This window comes from Suricata suricatta, chromosome 4, assembly GCF_006229205.1.
Source record: "Suricata suricatta isolate VVHF042 chromosome 4, meerkat_22Aug2017_6uvM2_HiC, whole genome shotgun sequence".
NCBI lineage: Eukaryota > Metazoa > Chordata > Mammalia > Carnivora > Herpestidae > Suricata > Suricata suricatta.
The window spans coordinates 10,359,395-10,374,097 of NC_043703.1; the positions used below are offsets into that span (position 1 = coordinate 10,359,395).

Below are 14,703 nucleotides of genomic sequence, written 5' to 3' on the forward strand. Positions count from 1 at the left end.
GCACGGGCGCTCCGTCACCCCCGGGGCGTACCAGGCGTGTGCGGTGCATCCCAGGAGCGGCCACCTGGCCGCGGAGCCCCGCGCCTGGCCGCCAGCTGGCCGCGGCGCCGGGAATGGCTGGGCACAGCCGGGCCTCTTGGCCGCCTGCCCTGGGTTAAAGGCGGCTCCCCTGCGGCGCCGCGAGTGCCAGCTCCTCCGCGCTGGCCGCCGAGCGGAGCTGCGGGAGAAGCGCGTGCCACCGGCCCGGCCGCCCGGGGCCAACGAGCTGCCACTTCCCCGCGCGGGCTTGGAGTTTAGGGAAGCCTAGCAGGTGGCGCAGCCGCAGCCTCACCTCCTGCGAACTCCGCGAGGCTTCTGATTGTGTTGATGTTTTGACTGTGGGGTGTGTGTGTGTGTGTGTGTGTGTGTGTTCCTTTTTTTTTTTTTTAACCACACACAAAAGGAGGGAGGAGTTAGATCTAGCCAGCGCTCTGTGAATCATCTCACACGGTTATCTCTGGGAGAGCAGATGGAAGGGGAGAATTCCTTGAGGAACAATTACAGTAACGACTGACCGCATCCTGTCTCTGTCCCCTCTCTCTGCAGTCCTGATCTTGCCTGGCACACCCCAAATCGACGTGGGGTGAAGTGGTGCCAGCTCTCTTAGATGGGGAAATGGCTACAAGCTAGCAAGCCGGAAACTTTCTGGGACAGTGTAACTGAATGCTGAGCCACACACAGTCATTCTTGCCCTAGGCAGGCAGGGCTCTCGCCTGTTACTGAATTAAAAAAGAGGAAAGGCGATCACAAGAGGGAGATACTTTGAGTAGCATTTTTTTCAGCGCTGCATCTTGGAGGACGTTGGAGATGACAGGCTCCCCAAACTTGAGGGCCCGGAGAGGAGCAGCCAGCTCACGTCTCCAGATGCTGGGTCAGAAATGATCGTGCTCTTTAATCTGATATCCAGAAGCACTGTCTCTTAGCACCCTGGCGGAGGGCAGCCTGCGTTTGGATGGATTGTTACTGATGAGGTAGAAAGGTCGGCCAGAGGCCAGCAGGCCCTTCCATGCATGTGGAAGAATATTCTGTAGCAGGTGACTGCTGCTCATAATTCCAGGGCGAATCCTTTAGGATTTAGGCTGGACTCTCCATCCCTAGTTCCTGCAGTCCGAGGCTGCTGTGTCAGTTGTCACTGGGTCCCTAGGGTTCACAGCTCAGTGACATTTCTCTTTGGGGGGTGAAGCCCTTGTTTTTTGACCATTGATGATTGATTGATGAATTTATTTGAACCCCCTGAAAATAGAGGCCTCAGATTAGACGCTTTGAGAAATTGAGAACAAAGAGCCTTCTGCTTCATTCCAAATTCAGTTACTTGTAGGGCCAGTTAATTCTGACCAGTAGGAAATCAGCACAGGAGTCAGATAGGAGCAGAGCAGCGGCTTCATCGCTGGGGAGACTGGCTGCAGCACCACGTGGACTGAGCCCAAGACCTGCATGAGGCTCCCTTCTTTGCACCTCAGATGGCGAATTTACCATCCATCCGTACCCTGGAGTCAGGGCTCCAAGGCAGGACACCTGCAGGGGAGAAATGAGACTGTGTAGCTGAGGACTTAGCAAGAGAAAAACAGAAGGTGCACCTTCCTAGTTCGTGGCTTTCTTACAAAGCAGAGACGGAGGGGCAGGTTCGCCTGTCTGCACCATCTCTCTGTGGGAAGGTGTCTTGAACTTGAGCACCAAGCCTGGCTGGGATCATTAGAACAAAGGCCACTTTCCCGTTGGAGGAAGGGAGGCCGGAGCAGGATCACTGTATTAGACTGTGCGGTTTATGTGGGGCATTCAGACACCAGCCAAGGGGGCAGTGCCCGGGGCCCATCCTAAGAAGGACACCCTTCTCTCAGTTACATCAGGGCAGTGGGTGGGCTACTGCTGGTCTTGGTTGGTAAGCCCAGCATCTATGGGAGTAAAGATAGAAACCTCAGAGTTCCCAAGACAGGAGATCAGGGGCAAAGCACTGGGAACTAGATTCTCCAAAATGATACTAAGGATAGGAAGTAATTGTTTCCATACAGTCTCTCCTTTAATCCTTCTGACTACCTCCTGAAGTTATGCATGGTACCCTGTTGGGCTAGTGAGGATTTGAGTCTTAGAAAGACTGAGTACCTCAGGGTCTCCAAGCTAGCAAGTCCAAGACCGCCTGCCTCGAGGGCCTGCACTCTTAACCCCCGGGCTACACTCTGAGAACTTCGTGTAGGTTCCTGACACATTGTAGATTTTGTGGCATTTGCTAATCTATAGTGTTTTCTGAACTATTCTGCTGTATACATTAACCATAATGCCTTAAATGAAAAGGGCATTTGGGAATATTTTCAGGGACAGGGAAGTAGCAGGGAACCTTGGAGACTCAGGAAGGAAGATGCACTAGAAGGCTTGACATGGAAGGCCTTGCTGATGTCCCTGCCGTAGAAGGGGGCGATCGTTCTGAGATTGACCCAGCCGTCCTGGGGAGGCTCCAGAAGGCCGGGCCTGGCCCACCAGGGTGGTGCAGATGTTTGGGTCCATGTCCGCCTTCCATATGTCTCAGCTATTGCCTGAGTACCAAAAAGAGTCATCTGTATTCCAGATAATCTGAAATGAAAAGGGGGGCAGGGCAGCTCATTTAGGAGCACAGATTATGCCTTGCTTCGGTGTTTTTCCTGTGAGGGTACTGGAACCTCACGCCACCCTTTGTGAGGGAGCATTCGATGTTTGGGCCTTACAGCAGGTGACATCAAGACCAGCTCTGTTGTGCCTTTAAAACAGATGCATTTTCCTCCACATTAATTTTCCAACTCCAAGAACATTTTTATTCCCTCCATGTGAAGTCATGGCACCTTTCTAACTAAATGGTCTTTATGACTTTCTTTCCACATTTCTGTTTTGCTTTGCTTTTTTAGTCTCGATTTCTTTAAAAACATTTTTTAAGTTTTTATTTATTTATTTATTTATTTATTTATTTATTTATTTATTTATTTTTGAGAGAGAGTGGGGGAGGAGCAGAAAGAGAGGGACAGAGAGAAAATCCCAAGGAGGCTCCGCACTGTCAGCACAGAGCCCAGTGTAGGGCTCTGACCCATGAACTGTGAGACCATATCCTGAGCCAAAACCAAGAGCCGGATGCCTAGCTGGCTGAGCCCTCCAGGCACCCCATTAGCAGCAATTTCTTCAGCTGAAATGTAGACCCAGTGCTTGGGCCTGCATGGTGACCTATATTGTACTTGCAGCTGCAATTTGGGTTGAACTAATGGTTTATCCTTTCTTTGGAAAAGAAAAGGGCAGGGTAGGAGCTGGACTATTTCCCCCCAGCACTTGCTAACAGTGTGAGTTACGTTAGGTGGAGAAGTGTGAGGGACCAGCAGTGATAGATACAATATCCTTTCCTCTCTGGATTGTAAATCTGGACCTCTTTCCAGCACCTGGAAAGAGACAGTGTTATCACAGGATGATGTGTCCCATTGACTGTTGGATCTTTCTCCTCATTCCCTCAGATAAAAGTCTCTAGAAAAGATGCCTGTGACCTCAGATGGCCTATTTGGCTGACTCCTTATGGATTCCATAGTCTAGGGTATTTCCTTTGGAGGCCTAGGAACAAATGCATCTAAACTGCCTTCCCAATCAAGGAGTTTGGGATTCTCTTCCCTCTTTGCCCAAAAGGACTGGGGCCCAGGTCCCTTACTGGTGTAAACAAAATATTAGTGTTTAAAAATCAATGTTAACATTAGGATTTAAAAAAATCGCTCTGTGCCTGTGCTTTTAGCCCTCTTAAGGAAAGTGCTGGTAATCACAGTTAACCTCCCCTGAGCGCTGACCAAAGCCAGGCAGCAGTGCTAAGCCCTTCGGCAGGCTGTCTTGTTAATGACAACCATGTAAGGCAGAACCGTTATCCCCAGTTTAGAGGCAAGGAGACGGAGGCCAGAGGGGCTAAGTAGCTTGTCCATAGTTACCCAGGATTGGAACCTGAACACTTTGAGCCAAACATGATTCTGGTCAATCCAAAGAAAGCACGTATTGAGGGTATAATGGAGTAGAGACAGATAAAGTGTGATTCGCAGGGTAGTTTGACATTTGGGCAAATTCCAAGGCAGGAAGCTCTCAGGTAGCTCTCACCGCTGGAAGGTTCTTGCGCCTTGCTGAGTGGCGCAGGAAGTAGACTCCAAAAGGACAAGGCCACGGAACTAATAAGTGGCAAGGCAGAGAGACCAGTCGTTCTGGCTTTAACATGTTGCCTGTTTGAAAAAAAGTTAAAAAATAAGAGTGTATTTTTAACTTGACTCTTTCACCAGCATTGAAGGCCCTATCTTACCTGTGATAGCGCCCCCTTCTCCTTTAGGATTCAGCTCAGCTCTTTCTGGACTAAGATACTGTCCCCGATCAGCCGGTCTACAGCGTTCTCTCCTTCGCCTGTCGGTGTGTGAACCTCTCATCTGGCCGTTGATCGTGTGCCCTGCCTGATCATCGTGTTAAAACTCCTCTCTGCTGCCAGATTTTCCTGCAACTGGCATGAGTGACTGAGTGCTAGAGAGACTGTAAGCCTTTTCAGAATCAGGACCCTGTTTTAGACCCTAGCACACATGCACACACCATGTGCTAAGGCCTAACAAGGAATATTTATTGATTTCTCTGGATTGGGTGAAGCAACATGTAACCTTTTTTTTTTTTTTAATGCTTTATTTGTGTGAGAGAAAGAGAGACAGAGTGTGAGTGAGGGAGGGGCAGAGAGAGAGGTAGACACAGCATCCGAAGCAGGCTCCAGGCTCTGAGCTGTCAGCACAAAGCCTGACGTGGGGCTTGAACTCATGAACTGAAAGATCATGACCTGAGTCGAAGTCAAATGCTTAACCGACTGAGCCACTCAGAAGCCCCTGGTACCTTTTTTTTTTTTTTTAACTTTGGTATAAACTGGTTCAAGGATTATAAAAACAATTTTCCTTACGGGGTTGATAAGGATAGGATTCCCTTAAATCAGTGTTTCAAGATAATCCAGTATCAGAAACCCAAGGGCTTCTGATTCAGTAGGTTGCAGTCCAGCCCAGGAAAATTTACGTGTGTCCCAGTGACCCTCTGCCCAGGAGACTCTGAAAACCAATCTTAAGGTTTGTAATGACTGGATCCTAGGCACTTTGCCACATAAGTGACTGTTTAGTTCCTACTCACTGCAGAAACCTTACCAGCCGTGTGTTAATGGATACTCATGTGTCGTTTTTCTCGTAGATCTCTGACCAGCATAATGCTGGAGCGAGCGGCCGGCAGCCGGCAGTGTTCAAAATGGCCGAGTTGGACGCCAACCTGGATCACATCATCCCATCTTCTGTTCTTGCCCCTTTCTGGGCTAAGTTAGTAGTGGGATTTGTTTCCCTCGTGTGTTTCGCACGCAGCTACGATGGAGATTTTGTCTTTGATGACTCTGAAGCTATTATCAACAATAAGGTTTGTATGAGAACCGCTTTGGTAAACTTACGTTAACCATCCGTCCGTGTCTCATTAATAATCTAAGTTTGGGTTGGATAATTCTGTTATACTTCGCTGAAGCATTTGCCTGGGCCCCAGTTGTGTTCTAGATTTCCCATCTCTCTTAGGTAGCATCTTTTTGATTGAGGGCCCCATTTCTTGTTTATTGTTTAGGGGTCTCCAGCCCCTGCCTGACCTCGGGCTTTACCCTCACCATGCACCCCATCTGACGCCCCCCAGTCTACACACACTGAGAGGCCAGTACTCTCAGATTACAAGGCAAGGAGGGGCATTGCAGACTAAGTAGTTCCAGTTTTATGACAAATTTCCAGAATTCTAGGCCACAGCCTTTCTCCCCCTCCCCCCGCCCCAATATGCACTCGCTGCAGTGATAGGCGAGTCTGATCACCTGCCAGGAGGTGCGTCTGTCCGAGCCCTGTCCCCAGCAGCAGGCCGGGAGCTGGCTTCTTCTTTGTCCTTTGCTGATAGCATCGGGACAGCCTGCTGGCAGGCGCTGGAGGAGGAAGGGTGTGCTGTCCGTGGAAGCGGCAGCTCCTGCCCGTTTCTTGTTTGGAGACTCAAATTTGCTGAGTGTGCAAAATCCTAGCCAGTTTTGCTCACCAGTGGGTGCTATATCGGTGCAGGGAAAATGTCTGTCTTCCGCTAGCTAGAGATAGGGAGAAAGAAATAGGTTTGGGGGAAGGGAAGAAAAAGATTCAAGGGAGCTGAGAGAAAATCAGACAAGAGCCTTGGAGGCAGGGAGAGCCCAGGAGAAAAAATGTGAAAACCGCACTGATTAGAGCCGTTGTGACCTCTGTTACCCCCCCAGTTATTTCACGTGTGTGCTTTAACCCGCGCACACAACCCGGAGGAGTACCCTAGTCCCTCTCTCCAGGCCGTGCAATTGTAGCAACTCTTTGTAGCACTGTTGGAATTCTGAAGTCATGGATTCTCCCAAATGAGCAAAAGCTCATTCTCATGTTGAAAATGTTGAGAAAGATTCTCTGTGACCAACACGTATGTGTGATGGTGACGGTGGGGTTGGAGGAGGGGGGATGACTTTTGCAAGTATTTTATTTGTAACCTCTTGTATGTACTTGACTTTTCTCTATTTTGACAAAGCAGACTATCAACCAACATTGATAGTTTGTTTGTTTTTAAATTTTATTTATTTTGAGAGAGAGAAAGCAAGCACGCACATGGGCAAGCATGAGTGGGGGAGGGGCAGAAAGAGAGGGAGACAAAGAATCCCAAGCAGGCTTCACACTGTCGGCGCAGAGCCCAACATGGGGCTTGAACTCACGAACTGTGAGATCATGACCTGTGCCATAATCCAGTCGGATGCTTAACCGATTGTGGGCCCCAATGTTTCTTTTTAATTCCATTTCTTCACTTGTAATTTTTCTCAAGTTCCCCCAGCAGTTACCGTAGATGTTTGTTTCTTTTTAAGCATGCTTAAAAGAAAAGAAGTAGTAAGTTTGTAGCTCCTGGCAGTTAGGTCCCATTGGTGGCTTAAGAGCCGCAGGATTGCTCTGGGAACAAGGCAAAGGAGAATATGACTTAATTTTTTAAAGCCCATCCTTCATTACATTGAGAGTTTTTTCACTTTTCCACTTTTATAACATGGAAGATACATAAAGTGTTCACTTAGAACGTTATGTTGAAAGGGGAGCCTGGGTGGCTCAGTCGATTAAACGTCCGACTTCAGCTCAGGGCATGATCTCATGGTTTGTGGGTTCAAGCCCTGCATCGGGCTCTGTGCTGTCAGTGCAGAGCCTGCTTTGGATCCTTTGTCTACCTCTCTCTGCCCCTCCCTGGCTTATGCTCACACATATTCTCTCTCTCTCTCAAAAATAAATAAACACTAAAAAAATGAAAAAATAGATAAATTTTAAAAATTGAAAAAGAAAGCCCTTATGTCGAAGAACTTTGATGAGCAAGGCAGGGGAAGGCGCGGGCTCTGTTGGAGCGGGGCTGCCTGGGACCTGGTTCTGATTCTTCCCTCTGTGTGCGGTAAGGCCGATGAAGCCATTTGGGGGGCCTGCTGCACATTGTCTTGGCAGTGTTTTCTAGAGCCTCAGACTGTGCCCCTTTGTTAGCTTGCTAGCCCTCCTTTTCTCCTCTCCTGTTTAATGAAAGGCTCTCCTCTGTTCCCTGGCGCTGTGCCCACGGTAATGTGAAACAGGCTGTTCCTGGGTTTTATTGGTGTTAAAGACTGTTGTCCAGATGCTTCCTTGTAGTGTTGAGTTGCCTTTTTTTCATTGAGATGATGATTTTCTTTGAGACCATGGAGTTAGCAGGAATTTCAGACACACATCTTTTCCATAAATCGTTGTGAGGGAAAGCGGACCTTTCTTCCTGCCGCGCGCCCCGCTGTGTGGAGGCTACACCTAATCAAATATTTAGAGCTTTGTCGGTGTTCATTTTCTGCTCAAATGGAGGGAAAGAGCCTCCGCCCAGCCCCTTCACGAGAGAACAGGTACTTCCGGGACAATGCGGAAGAAGAGGGGCCTCCAGTTTTGTAACTGAGTAAACCAAATCCATGGGTGGTTGCCAGGGCCTTCCTGAAATACCAGACTGACTCTTAGAAGCGAGGTCAGTACGCTCAGTGCCTCTGAAGCCGATTCCCAGTGGAAGTGAAAGTCACCCTCCAAGTGGGAATCATGTGACCGGCCTTGCCTGTGCCACGCATCTTCCAGCCCTTTCCCTTTGAGTCAGGAAGCACTTAAGTGGTGAATACTCACCAAAGTCACTGTGCCGTGAACACTGGCTGCTCCTTCGGGCCAGCCACGCTTTGACACATTTCTGCCTGAGGCTGTCCCCGCCTTGGGTGTGAGAAGCTGCAGGGACCGTCCAGGTTGGATGTAGACATGGGTAGGGGGTCTCCTCTCAGGAGCACCCACCTACTGGAGTCAGGAGCTAATCACCCAGGAGAACGGGGTCTGGAGGCATCTGGGCAGCCCCGGAAAGGTGTCCAGCGGTGTGAATTGTGGGTGCACTCTGGCTGCAGAACCCCAAACCTGGGAGCCCCCTGGGGGTCCGTGAGCCTGGCGATCTCCTTCAAAGCATTTCTTTTTGCTCCTGTTCATCAGAGCAGGTCCGGTTCCTGCAGTAAAGGGTCCTGACTGATGCACTTCGTGGCGCTTAGCGTATCATAATTTCTAGTCCCTCAAATGTTCCCGTTTCGTTATGCTTTAAAGAGAAAATTAGTATTTGCTTTTATTGCTTATTCTGTGATGCCTTTCCTGCCTCTCTTCTTGTCAGACACAGTTTAAACAATCTAGTTCTACATTTAAATGCTTTTTAAAAAGATGCATTTCTCAGGACACCTGGGTGGCCCCGTCAATTGAGCATCGGACTTGGGCCCAGGTCATGATCTCACAGTTCGTGAGTTCAAGCCCCATGTTGGGCTCACTGCTGTCAGCACAGAGCTCGCTTCAAATCCTCTATCTCACTCTGCCCCTCCCCCACTTGTGTGTTCCCCAAATAAATGAATGTGTTTTTAAGCATCTGTAGCATAGGACTAAATTAAATTACCTTCATAGTAAAATAGGTATCATTTTTTTTAATAATTCGTGATTTTTTATCTTTAAAAGTTAGGTGGAAGTTGTTTCTACCTTCATTTTTCTTCCTGTTTAGCTCAGATTCAAAAGTAGACAATCTATGCTTATCCAGTCACGTATTAACTGAGATATTTTAGGGAAACTGCCTCATGTATTGAATTTGAAAGAGGTACTCATTCATTCAACATGGACTAAGCACTTTCTGGATACTCCACACCAACACAATGTGGCCCGGGGCCTTGACCTCCGGTCCAGTGGGCAGACAGATGGTAGTTAGGGACTGTAAGTCACCAGTGTGGCAGGTGCTGTGAGGACCGGTGGGAGATGCCCGGAGGCCCACAGAAGGAGGACTGCATCAGCTGAGGAAGATCACAGCTCGCTGGCCGGAGATGCTGGGCTGGGAAGAGCTGAGGGGTAGCTGTCCGGTAGATACCTACGTGTGCAGATCCATGGGGAGGGGTGGCAGCAGGTGCTGTGTGGGACTGGACAAAGGTCAGAGTCCACGAGATGAGCGGGCAGAGCTCGGAAGGAGCCTGAACGCCCTGGGCTGTGGTATCCACAGCAGGACGCGGGCTTTGTCCTGGGGGAGGAGGGGAGCCCTCAGGCTGAAGCAGGGTGGCCTGGGTGGCCCAGTCTGCAGGCTGGAGAGATTAGCAGGAAGAACATGCCAGAGGAAGCCTGGCTGTGTCCTAGGAGAGAGGTGACAGTGGCCTGGCCTGGGGCCAGTGGGAGAGATGGAGCAGAGGGGAATGAGCAGCTCTAAGGAAGGTCTCTTGGTGAGGCTTAAACACGGGGTGAGGGAGGAGTTGTGACACCTTTGTCCAGAGTGCCCTCTGCCATGTCCCTGCAGGACCTCCGAGCGGAAACGCCCCTTGGGGACCTGTGGCATCATGACTTCTGGGGCAGTAGGCTGAGCAGCAACACCAGCCACAAGTCCTACCGCCCTCTGACCATCCTGACGTTCAGGTGAGGTGTGACAGCACGGGCTGTGTGGGACGTGTACCAGGCTCTGTGTGATGAGGCTCCCGGGGTGTGTGCGTGGAGCCGCGGGTCCTGGGGAAGAACAGACCGCTCACTCCTGCGTGCCTCCGAGGCGTGCATGCTGATTCCAGCTGCCCGGGGCAGGTCACAGGAGCACGGGGAGAACGAGCCTGTGGAAACAGGACTCCAGGGTTCATGAGGCCAGGACAGATCCTCAAAGTAGAAGGACGTAAGGAAGGTGAACATGGCCCTTGTGCAAGGGTAACAGGCAAATTAGCGAGAGGTTCCAAATTTTGCACACCTGTCGGAGACTGGCCCTTTGTTGGTTAGCACTGGAGAAACCATGTGAGTCAAGGCAACACGTGGCATCTAATGAAATTGTGGGACTTTTCCCCTATAAAAATGATAACAAGGTAAAGATCTCCCTGCTGTTACCAAGTCAATATGCAAATTCAAAAATAAAGTTGAAAACACCCTCCCCACCTCCCTGTTTGCATTAAGTAGATGTGTTCTCCCCAAAACTCCCATTCATAGCTGTTTCAGATGCATTCCGCACTTGTGCGCACATCTCTCAGAAACACAGAAATGATGAGTTAGAACCGCTGGTAACTGAACAGCAGTCAGAACTGTGACAAAGAGAATGTGTTTTGTTGGACGGAAGGCTGGCGGATGAAATATCAAGGGGTACTTTTTGATTTTTGGATAAGCAAGTTGCATGACTGTCTTCCATCCAGGTCCCTTTGGGGTAGCCAGGAGTAATGTGTGCTGCGTGATATCATCTTGGGGGGCAATCCTGCCTCTTTAGGGCTTAAATTGGTTGGCTTTCCTCCTGCTTTCCCTCTCCACGTATTTTCGGCCCCACTGCTCTGACATGCTCTTATCTGCCCTTTTTCCCCCAGTAGCTAATTATGTTCTTGCCCTTTCTTCAGCCTTCTTAGCTTGATAAGCATTATTTATCTTGACTCATTCTCATCAAACTTTCTTTCCTCCCTTTAACACTGTCACTCACCAGCCTTCTTCCTTCAGATGCTTTGCATTTTATTTTGCACTCTTCTGCGCACCTGGTGTGAACACCTTTCGCTCACTACAGGATGAACTACTATTTGTCCGGAGGCTTCTACCCCATGAGCTTCCACGTGGTCAACATCCTCCTGCACGGCGGCATCTCCGTCCTCATGGTGGACGTCTTCTCCGTGCTGTTTGGTGGCCTGCAGTACAGCAGTAGGGGCCGGCGGCTCAACCTGGCCCCCAGATCGTCCCTGCTGGCCGCTCTGCTGTTCGCCGCACATCCAGTGCACACTGAGTGTGTAAGTAGTGTCTGTCCGTGGCCTCTGTACGTGTGTTAGGACAAGGAGCCTTTCAGATGTTGGCTCATTCCCTACAGTAGGCTTCCCTTGAGTGGTCTTACTGCTGTAGAAAGTATATGGTGCTAAACGCTGCCAGACGGTTGAAATAACTCTGTATGGGTCCAGCAGGTCTCTTTCTCAGGAAAAATGCAGAGTCCCAGGTGGGCGAAGACTTCAGTGTGATCTCTGGTGATGCTCTCTGTTTCCTCTCTATGCCTACACTGTAGAGGGCAAATGTTGAATATGTAGATGTTGAATATTTAAATATTGAATAGATGCCTGGGTTGGGGGTCTAAAGGCCAGAAGCCAAGAACTCATCTTCAGCAAAGGGTCAGACGCAATTTTCCTGTCTTCACTGAGAGTTGTCTCATTTTCAAAATACTCTTTTATACTTAATGGAATTGTAACAAATGCTGGCGGAGCGGATGGGCCACTTTACAGAAGAGGAATGGCCTGGGCAGACAAACAGCGGATCTTCCTCAGGCCCAGCGTGTAGCTGGCAGATGTTGGGGTGGAACTTAAAACCTGGCATCGAAGCTCCCACTGAGGAGGTGAGGGCACACTTGGAGTTGTGCTGGAAATCCCTGCTGGGATTGGTCGGCAGCTCTCCTCACCCTCTCTCCCCGCCCCCTTCACTGTCTGGATCATTCTGCCGCTGGAAGGCTTAGCGCCTGAGACGGGGCAGCTCCTGACTGGGCCCTAACCTGCTGTCTGGCGGCCACACCTGTGTTCCCTGGAACTGCTGCTGGGTGTATTCAGTACCAACCGGGTTGGATTTACCTAGATGTGTGGGTGTTTCCGGAGCCGTCCTAGCCCCGCCCGCCACAGATCCCTTTGAAAATGAAAATCAGCACAAGTGCTTGAGGTCAAAGATTTGATTTTAGCCATTTGTCCTGTGAGCATGAAGCACCCGATGTAAAATACAACTCTGCACTAGCTTTCTGCATTTCGTGTGTGTTTAAACCCCCCACACTTAACCGAATGCATTGAGCATCTTGAAGTGAGTTTCAAAATATTGAGCAGAATTAAACATTCTGCTTTTGTTAAACTCTTTGTTCTTTGGTAATAAGAGGAATGTAGAGTTGTTATCACAACCTTCTTCTAGTATCTTATTACTTTAAAGCTTTAAAAAAAAGTATCCTAATGTTTTACTTCAGCAAATCCAGAGGACTGACAAGCTGGAAACTATTGTAAAAGATTCATTATCATCTATTTATATATAACTGTGACCAGATTAGAATTTGCTTCCATGCGAGTTCTCCTTATGGCTTAAATGCTTGTCGGGACCCAGAAATAGTGTATGGGTTGATCAGAAAAAAAGAGAATTTCTGACAGAAGTACTGATTTACAATTTTGGTCCTCATTTAATTGAGTGTGATCTTAAAGCAAAATGAAATATTTGAGTTATTAACCAAAGAAATGTTTCTAAAATTCTGATTTTAAATATTGAGAAGTGAGTTTATAGAAAATTTTGAAATGCCAGCAAGTATAACTTGATGTACACACACACACACACACACACACACACACACACACACACATATGCACACACACACCAGTAAATGCAATCTGGGAACATATTAACCCTAAAATTCTGCATGTGAAGTATTTAAAAAAAAGCCAAGGGAGCTCTAGCTATAGGCGAGTAGGGAATTTCTGAGAAAAATCTCTTCATCTCCCCTGACCCCTCCATTTCATCAAAGTCATTGAAACTCAAACTACAAGAAAAAGTTATGGGTCATTAAAAATTAGCATTCTCTTTTTTTTTTGGTAATGTTTATTTATTTGTTTGAGAGAAAGAGAGCGAGCAAGGGAGGGATAGAGAGGGAAACAGAGAATCCCAAGCAGGCTCCACACTCACTCAGGATCACCCTGAGTGTAACTTGGTCACCCTGTAGTCTTGCCACCTCCTGCTCCCCAATTGGTAATGAAATCATTATAATTAGTGGTATTTGCTCCTCAGTTAATATGAATGTCTCTCGTTTTCCAATAAGCCACCCCAAATCTCTCCAGGGTGATACCTAGAGAATCCCAGCGAAGCTTTGGCACGTGTCACATCCAGGTGCTAGGTTGTTAGCAGAACGTGCCACATGAGCTAGACCCACACTTGTGAGTGGAGTTGTGTGTCCTTCTCTACTGGGAGACATTTGGAGAACAATTACTGGATGTGACCTGAGACACGTATTTCACATTTGCCTTGTTATCACTAAGGTAAAGAAGGGAAGGGCCGTCATGGGGGAAAGAGACAGTCGGCATTTTGTTCTGCTTTCATCTCGTTTCTCCATCACTCTTAAAGCATTCCACTCTCCATGTTAACCCAAGGTTTGGTCTTGAAGGGAGGAAGACAGCCAGAGGTAGCATTCAACCCTCATTCCTGTGCCTTTCTCTATTTGCCTGGTGACCTGTAACATTAATTTCCCAGGCTTCCTTCCTGTTTCCAATCACATGTTCTTTAGTAAATATTATGCCCTTTGAGCTGATAACATTTTCCAATTATAAAATCCATTTGGGGACATCGGCGGCGCAGGCCTCTGGGCTCCAGGGTGCGGTGTGCCGTGACCCAGCCCTCACGGCCATGCGCATCGCCGACTGTGCCCTGCTCCCAGAACAGCCGTCGGCGCGTCCCTGCCTATTCCGCTCTCTTGGAAGCAACTAGCTCAAGTCTCTGTAAGATAAGACCACAGGGCTGTATGCAGTCAGCACAGATTATTTTAATAGCTGGAAGAATCTAGTAAGGCGTTTGCCTTTTGTTTCTAAGAAATTTTTTATACATTTAGGATTTTTTACTGTTTTTTTTTTCTTCTTCCTTTAAGGTTGCTGGTGTTGTCGGCCGTGCAGACCTGCTGGGTGCCCTGTTCTTTCTGTTATCTTTCCTTGGCTACTGTAAAGCATTTAGAGAAAGTAAGCATGATGTTTGCCTTCCTACTTTTGAGATGAGAAATTATCCATTTGTATAATTGTATCACTTTGTGATGATGTGGGTCAAAACGTATCTCTTTAGATATGTGTTTACTCCATTGCATTTTTAATAATACAAACGTCATGCTTTTGCATTTACACAGGGGCATTCTATTGAGTGGTGAAACCAAGAGCTTCTGCTCTTTACTAAAGCAGTTGTGATTGATTTTTGTAATTTTATTTTGCAGTAAAATTATAGGGGGAAAGTACTTCTGTTTATTCTTTATTAAAAACCTCTCCATGAAACAAAACCAAAAATGCTAAAACGGATGACTGTCTATGGATAGAGACCTTGGATTATGAGATTCTGCTCAGTTCACTGGAGTGTTATCCATACTTGCGAAGACAGTTATGTTGCCGGAGTTGGCATGCCTCGTTGGGGGTGTGTGTCG

General features: G+C 48.2%; 1 protein-coding gene across 1 annotated transcript in view; it reads left to right on the plus strand.

Moving 5' to 3' along the window:
- Window positions 1-4,908: 4,908 nt before the first annotated feature.
- Window positions 4,909-14,703, plus strand: part of TMTC4 (transmembrane O-mannosyltransferase targeting cadherins 4) — a 54,186-nt gene continuing 44,391 nt past the window's right edge. Inside the window, exons 1-5 of the mRNA XM_029936477.1 lie at window positions 4,909-5,108; window positions 5,227-5,442; window positions 9,877-9,992; window positions 11,098-11,314; window positions 14,167-14,254. Of these exons, the coding sequence (XP_029792337.1) occupies window positions 5,281-5,442; window positions 9,877-9,992; window positions 11,098-11,314; window positions 14,167-14,254 (583 nt within the window). The 5' untranslated portion in view covers window positions 4,909-5,108; window positions 5,227-5,280. The remainder of the gene's footprint in view (window positions 5,109-5,226; window positions 5,443-9,876; window positions 9,993-11,097; window positions 11,315-14,166; window positions 14,255-14,703) is intronic.